Genomic DNA, 12,542 nt, shown 5'->3' on the forward strand with positions numbered 1-12,542 from the left:
TTTATTTTACCTTGTTAAATCGGGGGACATTGTAGGTACATAGAGTTCAGTTGGTACCAATTTTGATTTTCATTTTAACAGAGGACATCAGTAAAGCATGTGTACTCTTCTTTGTTAATGTTTGGCTTGAGTTGTTTTGCGTTATGCAAGTGGTAATAAGCAAAAAAACCTTGTAAATATTTGCATATAAGGAAAGAACGGCAGACACTCAACAAATGCCAAGTTGAGGAAAATAAACTCACCCTGTTCTACTTACTGGTTTCTGCAGCTAGAAGACAATCAGTGTGTGAGCACTAGGAAAGAAATTATGTGTATAAAATTTGAATCTCTAGTTTATACTTGCTTTGTTACTGTTGGCATCCCTTAGAGACCTTCAGCTACTCTGCATTTCACCTCAGATTCTGAAGTGTTCAGATTGCAAAACCCAAATAGGTCCTTTCATACGAAGCTAAAATGAACTCTGAAAGATTGTGCAAGGGCTGTGCTATATTCATATCTCCATGTGCTTTTTTTAAGGATTCCTGCAAGCATTGCTCAGAATGCAGAGGACTGAACTGCCTGTATGACTGTTATAAATAGTAGTCACTAAAAATGTAAACAAAATGGGTACCTATGCTACTAAATATTTAGCCTCTAAATAAAATACCCAGTTTACAAAAGTAGTTACCCTAAGTATCATATGTAGACAGCAAAGAGAAATAGGCTGCTTTAGAAAATAATTGTGCTCTGTACTGGAACTCTTGGGAGCTCTTGAGTCATGCTGAAGGCACTCACCTCCCATCATAGGCATCTAAACTGGATGCCTCAAGACAGATATTGTGAATACTTTCAGGAGTATGTGTTTTATTGTTATTCTTTTTCTTTTATAAAGTGAAAGTTTTGAAAGTCTATTTTTCAGATGTCTTGCAATGAAAATAGCTGTTTAGGTAGACTTCTGCTCATAACAACACTTCTGACCATGCTGAAAGGCAGCTTCTCCCAACGTGTTTTTCCAAAGATGAGGTGTGGAAATTCCAGACTTTGTTCAGCCGGAGAAGGATATAAGCCAGACACCCAGGGCTCCTGGATATGTGCTACCTCTGATCTCAGAAGGCAGATGAGAGAACAGAAGGTGCACTGCATGTCACTAATGTGGAGTTTGAGTCACATACAAATGTTTAGAATTAAAACAATCCTTCTATTATTATGGGGATCAGCAGGTGCTTCATCATGGTAGACCTACAGAAAGCCTTACATTATGGATCTATTTCTTATGGTGAAAAAAGTTACATTGTCATTCATTTATCGTAAACTCCCATGTAGTCATATCATAAAAAGAAGCCCACTGTATTTGTAAATTTGCAAGACTGTAATATTGATAATCAGAAAGCTTGCACTGACAGATTTTGTATGGTTGTGTCTGTCTGTCTTTCACAACCAGGAATATGTAATTAGATTCTGAATATCATAAAGCCAACAAGAATTAAAGTGGAAGCTGTACAACTTTAAAACTTCTTAGTCTTGTTAGCCTCCCTAAAATAAATTCAGAGCACTAGATTAGAATGGTGCTGTTTCTGCCATTTCAGCATGTTATACCTGCTTTAGGAGTGTTTCCAAACTGAGCAAAACCATGATATTATCTGGAGGATGTCCTATTTGAGCAAATTTAGACTAGCAAATATTTAAATAAATTTTAGCATTTGAAAGTATTTATATATACATATTTATTATTATTTAACGAAAGAAATTAGTAATATTTTACTTGGTTATACTTTTAATTTTAAAGAAGCTGTTACAGCAAAAGTTAAATCTGAAGGCATTTCTGTTTCTAAAGCAGAACTGATAATGGGGGAGTATCAACCCTGAAGTAAATTTTAACAATAGAAGTGGATACTGTGCTGTGAACGCCTGTACTAAAGCAGTGGGGCAGTTTTTCCTCTCGTAGCTTATACTGCTCGGTGGACTGAAAGCAGTTCCTCATTCTGTACTTCTCCTTAGTACAACTGTGAGATCAGGAAGCATAATGTAAAAGTTGTGTTCTGTATGAGCTCTTTTATATGATGCCAAAGCTAAGAGTGGTGGCATTTTTCTTTCATTTGCTTTGTCTTCAAACATTCCTAAGTTGTTTGGTATTTTAGTACAACAGCACCTTTTCAGTGGAGGTGCAAAAGAGGTATATATGTTCTTCAGAAGAAATAGAAAAAGGTGAAAGCAATGAGATTCTGCATTCATGTTGTGACGTAATATTTAAAAAAAGAAAAAGAAAAAAAAAACTACTACTATACGCGAAATGGAATTGCTTTGGCTTCAAATCACTTGGGAAAAAATGAGTCAAAAAGATGCTAGGGTATCAGCCACTCCTAGACTGTAGGCTGAATGTAGCTACAGCCTTTTTAATGTTAGCCCACAGGGGAATGCAAGTAAGCATCCCAGACATAACCTCTACTTACAGTGGTCAAATGCAGATATTCTTGGATATTTATTTCTCCACCAAATGATGACAAAGCCAAGAAGATATTCTGCTGGTTTGACTTAGTAATTGCAGAGAATCAAGAGGGACAAGTGACAGGAACATATTTGATCATGTTTGTACAAGCTGATTTGGGATAAGCAAGGATAGGCCTGCAGTTTTGAAAAGATAAACTATGAGAAATAAAAAGAACTGCTTAGTGACAGAAATCAGGTACTTGTCTGTGGGGAATGTCTGAAATTTCTTTAACTCAAAAGCACCAAAACCAATCAACCAACAAAACCTTGAACTTTTCACTCTGTCAGGGAGAGAAATGTGAGACCCTCAGGAGCATCCATTGGGGTCCTACCAGTCCCACATCTCACCTGGTTTCTCCCGACCACTGCAGTAGAAGACACTATTTGGGAAGAGCACACACATGGGCGAAGCCACTTTCTACACCCCACCCATTTCATATGTCCTAGTACATGCATTGCAGTGTTAGAGGGGAGTACCTTCCTGCCCGGTCTTGCTAGCATCCTTTATAGACCTACATTTCTGTTTATTATCAGCATTTTGAAGCTGCTAATACAGTCTACCTTCACGAACTTCAGCAGCAACAAGTTCCAGAAGCTCACAACTTCCTGAAGAATGAACGCTTTCTTTTGTTCACTTTAAACTCCTCTCTCAGACAGTTCATTGACTGCTCCACCATTTTTATGGAAAAGGACTGCAGTTACTGGGAGAGTCTCCATTGCATTGTTAGTGAAGACAGTTGTGGCCTGGAGGTTAGAGGGTGTCCATTTAAAGTGAGCCCTATAAAAAGTTCAGATGAGTAAGAATATGTGAAGGAATTAAAAGTAAATGGTTAAAGGTCCTTGTTCTTTGACAAGTTTGAAACAAGAACATCTTGTATCAAGTGAGGATGAGAGTAAGAATAAGGTATGACCACTAACTAAGTGAATGCCTTGCCTTTATTTTCCGCAAGGATGGGGCCTTGTAGAGGAACAGAGGTAGGAGGAATAATACAAAAAAAACCCAACTCCTCAAAGATCTTAAAATTCACCTTGAAAAAACAGAATGTCCCATTCATAATAATGGAAGAGCAGGTGTATGAAGTTGTAAAAAATTCCTGTTGAATCTATCAAGAGAGATTCTGCCTTGTCAATATAAACCACAGAATTTGCGGGGGGAAAATGATCTATGCCAACAGACAGGCTGCTTGATCTCAGCCACACTCAAAGCTTTGAAACAAAACTTGGTGGGAGATTAAAGATGTGGCTTTAACAGAAAATTTGATAAAATCCAATACAGATTTAGGAAAGACAACTATTTGCAAATTAACCTTCTATTTTTATTTTCAACAGAGAATGGTGATAAAATTAGTATGTCAGTCATCAGAAAAGCTTTTGATGTAGCACCACAGGGGAAATTATTGCTTAAATCCTTAAACATAGGAATTCATGCAACATTTGTGAGGATGAATATGGACTTCCAGACCTACCTGGCATTGTCTCTGCTGAAAAACCAGTTAGTGGGATGGTAGGAAGTCATCAGTCCTAGGTCTTGTGTCTTCCCATATTTGGTATTAAATTTAACTTTTAATTGTAAAAACTTGGGGTCTGCTGGATCAAATGGGATGGTACAATGAGGACACATTGTCAGGTGTGGAGGTGGGGAGGACAGGGATGGGTGGGGTCTCAGAAGGGAATTGAGGGCTCAGAGACAGCAATGGGAAGGTACTGAACAGTATATGGAGGAAGAGATGATCAGATCTCTTGGATAGCTGGGGACATTAAAGCTGAGATACTCTGAACATTTCTCATAGTCCATATTCACAAAAGGGTGTAAGCTGGTTTGGAGTAAACTTCATTTAGGAAGTGAAAGAAGGTTTATAAAGTGAGTTTTTACAACAGCCTTCCACTAGTTAGGACACAAAACCTTATCTCTAGGTGAGGTATGTTCACAGAAGACGTTTAGCATATTTTCAGTGAGAACCACAGGAGTTTGGTCTCAATGACCCTTGTATTCCTCAGTTTCCAATCCAAACATCAAATATTCTGCATACTGAAACTAAAAATATCATGCAGACGTAATTGCTGACAAAGTTTTTAGAAGAATTGGCAGCAGACAAGCTCTGTTTTGGCTCAGATACTGTAATTATGAGATGCTGCAGGAAATTTATTCCACTAAGTGAGAAAATAAGTACTCAGGAAATTATATCTGAAAGGATGATACCAAGAATATATGAAACAAAAAAAAAATTGGGAAAATGTTTCTTCTTATTTTTCTTCATTACCATTAAAATATGCGTAGTGATGTACTGTGATTATGTGAAATAAAACCTTAGAAATATGGAAATCATAGCCAGCAAGTATTTTATGGAAAGCACAGGGAGATTAACAAGCAGTAAATTGCTTCTGCCTCATTTTCTTGTGTGAATTCCTTATGCGAATCCAGTTCCTTTTTAAAAAAAAACATTATTCAAGATTAAAAGGACATCAAACTGAGAATTTTCTGTGGCTCTTTCGGAGGTGAATACCAAGCAGCGAGCTCTCTGGTTTATTTGCCAGGATGAATTCTGCTTGCTGTCTCTCATCTTTGTTAAGGGGAGGGGAGGGGGGTGGAAAGTGGAGAAAAAAAAAAAATGACAGCACGTTCCTCTCAGGCAGTGAAAGAAAAGCAGAAGCAGGCAGTCTGAATGCCGTGTTTTCAGTGCTCTGGAAGTGCTTCTCTTGTGCAACTGGGCTGAGGGAGAGCCTTTTTTTCCCGGCGTCACTGCAATCAGATCTATGGGTGCAGCCCTGCTTTACCGCAGCGTGATGCAGTTGTGTGCAGCTCCGCGGGCTCTTCCCGGGAGCCGGCGGGGGGAGCGCGGCTGAGCAGGGCGGGCAGGGGAGAGTCATTGGAGGGTGGGTGGGTGGGTTTTTTTTTTCCCCTAAAGCTAAACAGTACGTGTGAAATTCCTCCAGCTGCAGAAGAGGCGGTTTCGGTGGGGCTTCAAGTTGATCCTCGGTTCGCAAGAGGAGGTGCATATGCTCGGGCTGTCAGCGTCTGGTGGAAAAAAAGCTTCAGACGGGCAGGCTGCACGTTATTAAAAGCACAGCTCAGACACCCTTCGGGAAGATACTCTAACTGTGCTTACGGAACAAGTGCTGTGCTACTGCCTGTGCCCTAACCGACCAGGAGAAATTTACACAGTTGTGGAATGGAATAAATGAAAATACACACTGAAGGGGCGAAGGCATAAAATACTCCGCAGACAGAATTAAGTACGAGCCCCGGAGGAAGAGCAAAGGACAAAAATCTCACGGTGTGTTGTTGTTGTTGAGCGCTTTTTTTTTTTTTTTTTTAATGAGCTTACCTACCATGAACGGAAGAAGTGGATCTGCGGAGACTTCATTTCCTCCTCTGGCCCCTCGTTTACATCACTAACTGGTGACAGTCACATCTACATACATAGTACCTGCCACTTCAGCTGCTCAGAATTATAGAAGCCTCTTTGTATGCAGCAGACATGGCTAGCCAGCAGGATTCAGGCTTCTTTGAAATCAGTATCAAATATTTACTGAAATCCTGGAGCAATAGTGAGTAGCAGAAGAGTAATCTTTTCATATTACGCATTGCTTGGTAAATAGCTAGGATAACCTAAAGGATAAAACCTTGTATTTCTGTATGTTTGTGTTATATAAACTAATTTTTTTTTTTTTTTTGCTTTTGTCAGCTCTAAAAATCAGAGTGTCAGAGATTTAAATAGGTTTCATTAACTGCGAGGGCTGTAATGAGATTATACTAGATTTTGCTTGATTGAATTCTGAAGTTTGGCTGCTTTCTGGCTTTCTCTAATAGTACATTGCAGGGAGTGCATGCCAAACAGCGTTTCCTGCCTACATGTTTATTTGATTTGTTCAGGCTTTATCTAAATATTTTTTAAAATGCTGTTTAATCACCTGGGTGTGGCATTACCCAGAAGTTGTTTTTTTATTATTTGTGGGAACAAAAATATGACTATACTTCAGGTCTGAAAGGCATTCTTTTAATGTGATGGAAAGCAAAACAGTTGCTGATAGCTGCACTTCCCAACCTCTATTTTTAATTTCAGAATCTTATGCAATATTTCCATCCAGAAAGAATCTGTCTGTTTATCTAATCCAGGCTGGGTTTTGCAGAATGTAAACAAATGGCATTTTAGTCCTCCTTGGTCTTTTCAGTATAGCTGTTCCTGATTTCCATTGCTGTTTAAATCAATCACTCTTTGGATTTTTTAGCAATATTATGTAATAAAGGTTGCTGAATGAAATTTAGTGCATGCAAATATATTCAAATTAGGTAAGGCCATGGGATAATGCTGTCAGAAACTTGTTTATTAACTTTAAATACACAAGCAGTGTATTCCTTTTCTATAGAAGCTTTTATTAACAGTGCTAGATCTCAATAATTTACTGGTTTTAAAAGATAGTGCACCATGTCTCTGGAAAAAGCCAACTTGGCTACATATGCAGTAGGTTCTGATCATCCCACTCTCTATAATTTCATAACTTCTACATAAAATAATAGTATTATTAAATTCCGTGGCATAAAAAATTGGAAGATCTGCATAATACAAGGTGTGTATCTGAATACCTGCAAAGAAATAAAAATAACTATATTAGATGTGTGATATGCAAGGCTTGTCTTCATTAAATGATATCCATAGAAACTATTTTTCCAGGTCATTTGTAACCTCAGTAACACTGTACTGCTTGTTTGAATCTGTTTTTTTAACACAAGTGTGAAGCCACCAGGGAATAATATTATTACCTAAACAGCATTGCTTGTCTGCCCTCCTTCTAAAATACTTGGTGCATATTCATTCAACACACTGATCCCACAAAGGCTAGAAGAGAATTTTATGTTTTGGTTCCTTTTTTTTGACTAATGTTAATCAAGTACTGACAACAGAAGTGTGTATTGTGGTAATACATTTTGTAACAAGCCAGTCAGAGTTTATGAAAGGAGGAAAGTCGCCTCATGGTGCAGAAATCTAATAAGTTCTGGCATTATTTTTGTAATAGGCCACAGTAACTTCAAGACTAAGTAAAACTGGCACTTAAGAGCATAAAAGTGACTGTATTACAGAATTAAATACAACATGTTGATCTTTTTTCTTTTCCTTTTCAAAGTAATTTCAAAACAGCAAAGATGTTTCTAGTCTGAAATTAGTCATCCTAGTGAAATTCCGTTTTAGAGAAATGGAAGTACAATATGAATAACTGGTATTTCTGACATTCTTGTAACTGCTAAACACACTTTTTACTGTATTTGAATAAACAGTAAGGGGACAAATAAAATAAATCAATTCAGGTTGACTTAAACTTGTTGCCAGTTAGGTATTTTTTTTTTATTTTGGTCTGGAAGGCTGTGTTCATAAATCTGTACCTATGCTTTCTAGCTGGAAAACAAACCATTTGATAAGAAGACAGTAGTGAGTTCAACAGACATAGGGCTTTCTTCAGCTCTGCTATGTGATGGGTGGAGCAGAGGAAAACACTTCCCTTGCTTGAGAAACTGCTGGGAAAGCCTGCACATGCATGCACAGGAACATGTTTTCCAGAGAAGAGGTGCTGTGCCTGCACACCCAAAAGCAGAAGTAAGCTGTAAATTATGCCATGGCATTTACCAAACAGAAAGAGGTCTAACATACTGTTTGAAAAGAAAAAATAAGCCTGAGTCCTACAGTATATATTTTGCTCAAATGCTGATAGTGTAGAGGTGCTGTACATGTATGTTTCTATAAAGTGGCACTTTAAATCAGTAGTTGTAAATAGCGTGTATCCTTCTCAGGCTTTATAGTCCCACCAAAACCAGTCCTTTCTGTTGATTTGTGTTTTGGCTTACAGAGATCATGAATATTTTCTAGTAGATAACAAACCACACCCATTGCCCATACCATGAAATATTCCTAGTTATTCTGCCTGGGATGACAGTTTTCTCTGATTTAGCTGTCTAAGGTCTTTAACAAACTAGCGTTCTTGACACGCTGGGCAGGATTTCAGTTCAGTGTCAGATAGCACTTCCTGAGGTGTTCACCTGGCATGCTGCTTGGATTTTCATGTTCATCAACCAGCTGTCCCTGCCCGTGCAGGGGGGTTGGAACTAGATGATCTTTAAGGTCCCTTCCAACCCAAACCATTATAAGGAGGCAGGTAATTTATGGGCACTGGAGCCAGTTCTATTTAGGTACTGGTTAACTATTGTAATCAGGATGATAGAGTTGGTGGTGTGTTTAAAATGAGCATGCACTCTTGTTCCTAGGGGACAAAAAAGCCAAGTCACAGTCTGGCCTTTGAATCCTCCCACCAAACCTCAAAATACTCCTTTGTGCAGCTCTCAAAACAGACTTCTGCTCTGTGTATGTCAATAAGACACCATGCATGTCATGCAGTTCTGGAAAATATTCCTGTAGTGTGTTGGTGATGAGATCAGAACAGGGATTCTCTGGTTGGAAAATAGGAATAACCTTTTTTTATTATTTTTTTTTTAACTGATCTCATTTGTGTTCTGCTGTTTTCTTAATATTCAAGTACTTTTTGATCAGCACTGCATTAGTCAACAACTGCATTAGTAATCTGTATTACTTCTTCTGAAATTACTGCTAAAGTGGCCATGCTTACTCAAGGTGAGTAGTGCTCACTTGGCCTATTAAGGTCAGGAAGATGATGAGAATAAAACAGAACTCACCAAAAATAGGATGATTTAAGAGTCTTCTCAGATTTGTTATGGAAATACTAAAAAAATACTTTTTGTAAATAAATATTTGTAAAATAACTTATGAATGCAAATGCTAAGAATTTGAATCTGCTCTTTTCTTAGACTGTTTTTGCTTCTGGAATGAGTCAGCTGATAGATTTATTCTGAATTATTTTCTAAATTTATTTTTAAAATTCATATTTTTTAAAAAAATCTGAATAGAAATTTAAAAATCAAACTACAAGAAGCTAGAATGCCATCAGCATAAACTGCGGAAAATTCTATAATAAATCCTTGTTTTTTGCAGTTTCTAGATCAGATCAGCAATTAAGTTTATTGGAGGGAAGGATTCTGTAGAAGAATCCAAACAGAACAGGTAAATGGATCCCTTGTGCTCTCACAAGTGACCTCTTTATGTGGGCTGGTGGAAAGTGCGTTTCATTGTCACCCAGTTACTAGAGATATATTTTAAGATGTCTTTTTGCATAATGAAATTAAAAGGCACATTTTGTGTAATGAACATTTTAATTTTATTTGCCAATTCTCGTAGGACAGAGCTATTTGCAGGGCCTTATTTTAAGGATTACAACACTTGTTTATCTACCTTTGAATGGCAAGATTTTTTTTCTGTGGACTGGCATGTAATTCAGATGGGGAGTAAGGTCATTTTCAGCATTAGGACTTCAGGTCTCTTTCCCATGGCCAGTACTTCCCTGTATTCTTCCACAGTAGCCACCATGGACATCAAAATCCTCATATCATCATCTTCTCCACCTTTGTGCTGTACATTGCTCAGTTCTCCTGCTACAAACCCTCTGCTCCCGTGTGCCCAGTCCCTGTAGCAGTGACTGGCCAAACCCACTCTCTGTTTGCTAGTGGTGGTAACACTGGAGACAGCTTAATTCTGGGGAGCACACAGGCACCCTCATCACTTACTGCTCAAACACAGCAGCATCCCAGAACAGTCCAGGAGGAGCACTGGTTCCTCCATCACTTGCTGGTCATGTATGGAGCTCAGCGCAGTGGTAGCATCCAAACAAGTGATGCTATCAGAAGAGCATCAGGTGTAAGAGAAACTTCTTGATGGCCAATATGAACCTGAGGGGTTGTTGGCTGCCATGTAGTCCTCCATTAAATGACTGTAATACATTGAGCAGTAAAAGCCTTTTTACAGAGAATATTTGGAAACTCCTGTGTCCATGAGGAAGAGAAGACCATGGGCAGTTTCTTAGTGAATAAAGACTGCATTATGTGTAAGGTCCATGGTGCAGTGTTTGATATTCTAGTAGGGTTTTATTGTGCAGGAAGATGATAACAGCCATTTTGCAGAGGGCTGCTTATCTGCAGGCAAATATAGACCTGTTCAAAGCTCAATATACTAAGCACACTGTGCTATCAGGCTTACTGATTATAGCAAGATACCAGTGAAGGAAAGAGGCTCCTTCATGTTTCTCAGGCCCCGCTTAAACAAACACATTCACTGAACGAGAAGGACCTTTCTCTCTTGCTCTGGCATTCCTAGTCTTACGGATCCAAAGTGAGCTGATTCAAGAAGCTGAAGTGCTGCAAAGTGGCCCTGCAGGGAGAAGGTCGGCTCTCACCTGATTGGGTGGCCTGCAGCTGGGGAAGGGCAGGGATGTGTGGCTGCTGTCCTTGTGGCACAGCAGGCTGGCACTGGGGGAGAAACTGCAGCCTGGGCTGGAGCCATGCTTGGACCTTCTCCTTTTGCTTGATATGGAGGTCTTACCGAATACACCTGCAGAGAGCTGGTCACTTCCACAGTCTTGGGCTTTAGGGAGACTTGAGGAGAAAGGTTAGCATCTGCTCAGGTCTTGGCATGTGATTCTGTCTTGGACAAAGGATACTATTAATTCAAGCTGTCTTGCTACATGAAGAGTTTTGAGCCAGAAATTAGAGTACTTAGTATATCCTTCAGCTTTAAGTAGTCTGTGATTGCTCAAAGAGAAGTGACTTGCTTAATAGTGGCAACTGTCATCTCCCAGGACAACCTGCTTTATATTTGTCTGCAGCTCCAATGCTCTTCTCCGCAGAGCAGTAGGTAAGGGTATGAAACCAGAGTGTTTGAGCTGTGTTATTGGTGGTACCCATTTTAGAATTTGCATTTTGACATTGTTCTTTTTTAAAGGGAAAATGGAAGTTTTATGAAGTTTTTGGGAACCTGAGAACTCTTAAGAGGGGGTTTTTTGTCTATTTTGATGTTTGGCACTCTCTTCAGAACCTTTCAGAATTGTTTCTACCATATTGGGAAGAAAAAAGCATGAGAGATTCCAAAATGCTCTATTTTAAAAGTTAGTTTATTTACAGAATGAGTTTGCCTGCCATTAAGGAGGTTGAATTATTGTCATAAACATCTACAAATAGTTTGAATGCAGTCTGAGTGCATAGATTTTTATGGCAAGTCTTCAGTCCCTATCTCAAAATATAAAATATTCTGGAAACGAGGCATAAACTAGGCACAGATAATTACTGGTACATATTTCATAAAGGTTCCAATTGTTTTGTGGCAAAACAAAAACTATTCTTTCATGTGTATCCACTTTGAGTGATTAATCGGTGATATCTGATACTGAAGTACTATTTGTTTATCAAATTACCAGCAGTTTGGGTTTTTCCAATATAGCTAGTTACTGTTCCAAAAGATAGGGGAAGAACTAACAGCTCTTGTGGTTTCCTCTATGCATATAAAATACCACTGGAGAGGTGTAGGTTTTTTCCTGGATTTATAAATGTATGTATATATAAAAGAACATGTATAAGGGAAGTTATAATATATAGGTTACCTTAGATTTATGAAGTGTATATTCTGTTCTCTCTGTTGACCTTGTGGACAGTGGGAAGCAGTCTCTACACTTGCCAAATTCCAATTGCATTTGCTTGTCCGGCTTTATTTTCTGTATTCATTCCTGAGTTTCCAAGCAATTGGTAAGTGCTCCAACTCTTGCTAGGAGTTGGTAGCCCTAGGGACTGAATTCCTGTGGGTGCTGAACCCAAGATGGGCAGGTGTGGCATTGCGGGAGCTGTGCCTGGGAGGGGCAGTCCCTGTCCCCGTGCTCCTACCCCTTCTCTCCCACCCTAGCTCCCCATACAGTTAATGTCTTACCAGTTAAACTCTTCAAAATGGTTTAGATGGTCAAGTCTTCATAAGGAAGGGGACATGTACACATGGCTACAAGCGGGAGGTGGTTTTGGCAGATTCCTGGTGAAGCTGTAAAGTACATAATATTTATTTTCTGAATAGTGACTCCTGTACTCATGCCTGCTTCTAAATATCAGAGCTAGTTCGTTCTCAAGGCCCATATAGCTTTTGCATCCCTCTCTTCTCTGCTTCAGAGCATCAGCAGTAAAATTGTTGTTTCTCTTGTTG

General features: G+C 38.9%; 1 protein-coding gene across 4 annotated transcripts in view; it reads left to right on the forward strand.

Moving 5' to 3' along the window:
- Positions 1-12,542, forward strand: part of FRY (FRY microtubule binding protein) — a 243,628-nt gene that overhangs the window by 68,469 nt on the left and 162,617 nt on the right. For 2 of the 4 annotated variants that reach the window (XM_051611586.1, XM_051611609.1), the window contains one exon: positions 5,401-6,015. The exons of 1 other annotated variant lie outside the window; for it this stretch is intronic. In XM_051611586.1, coding sequence (XP_051467546.1) covers positions 5,946-6,015 — 70 coding nt within the window. In that variant the 5' untranslated portion in view covers positions 5,401-5,945. Of the gene's footprint in view, positions 1-5,372; positions 6,016-12,542 lie in introns of those variants that run through there. One more of the 4 variants, XM_051611592.1, reaches the window with a different exon arrangement.

Source organism: Apus apus, chromosome 1 (assembly GCF_020740795.1).
Source record: "Apus apus isolate bApuApu2 chromosome 1, bApuApu2.pri.cur, whole genome shotgun sequence".
In the NCBI taxonomy this organism is placed as follows: domain Eukaryota; kingdom Metazoa; phylum Chordata; class Aves; order Apodiformes; family Apodidae; genus Apus; species Apus apus.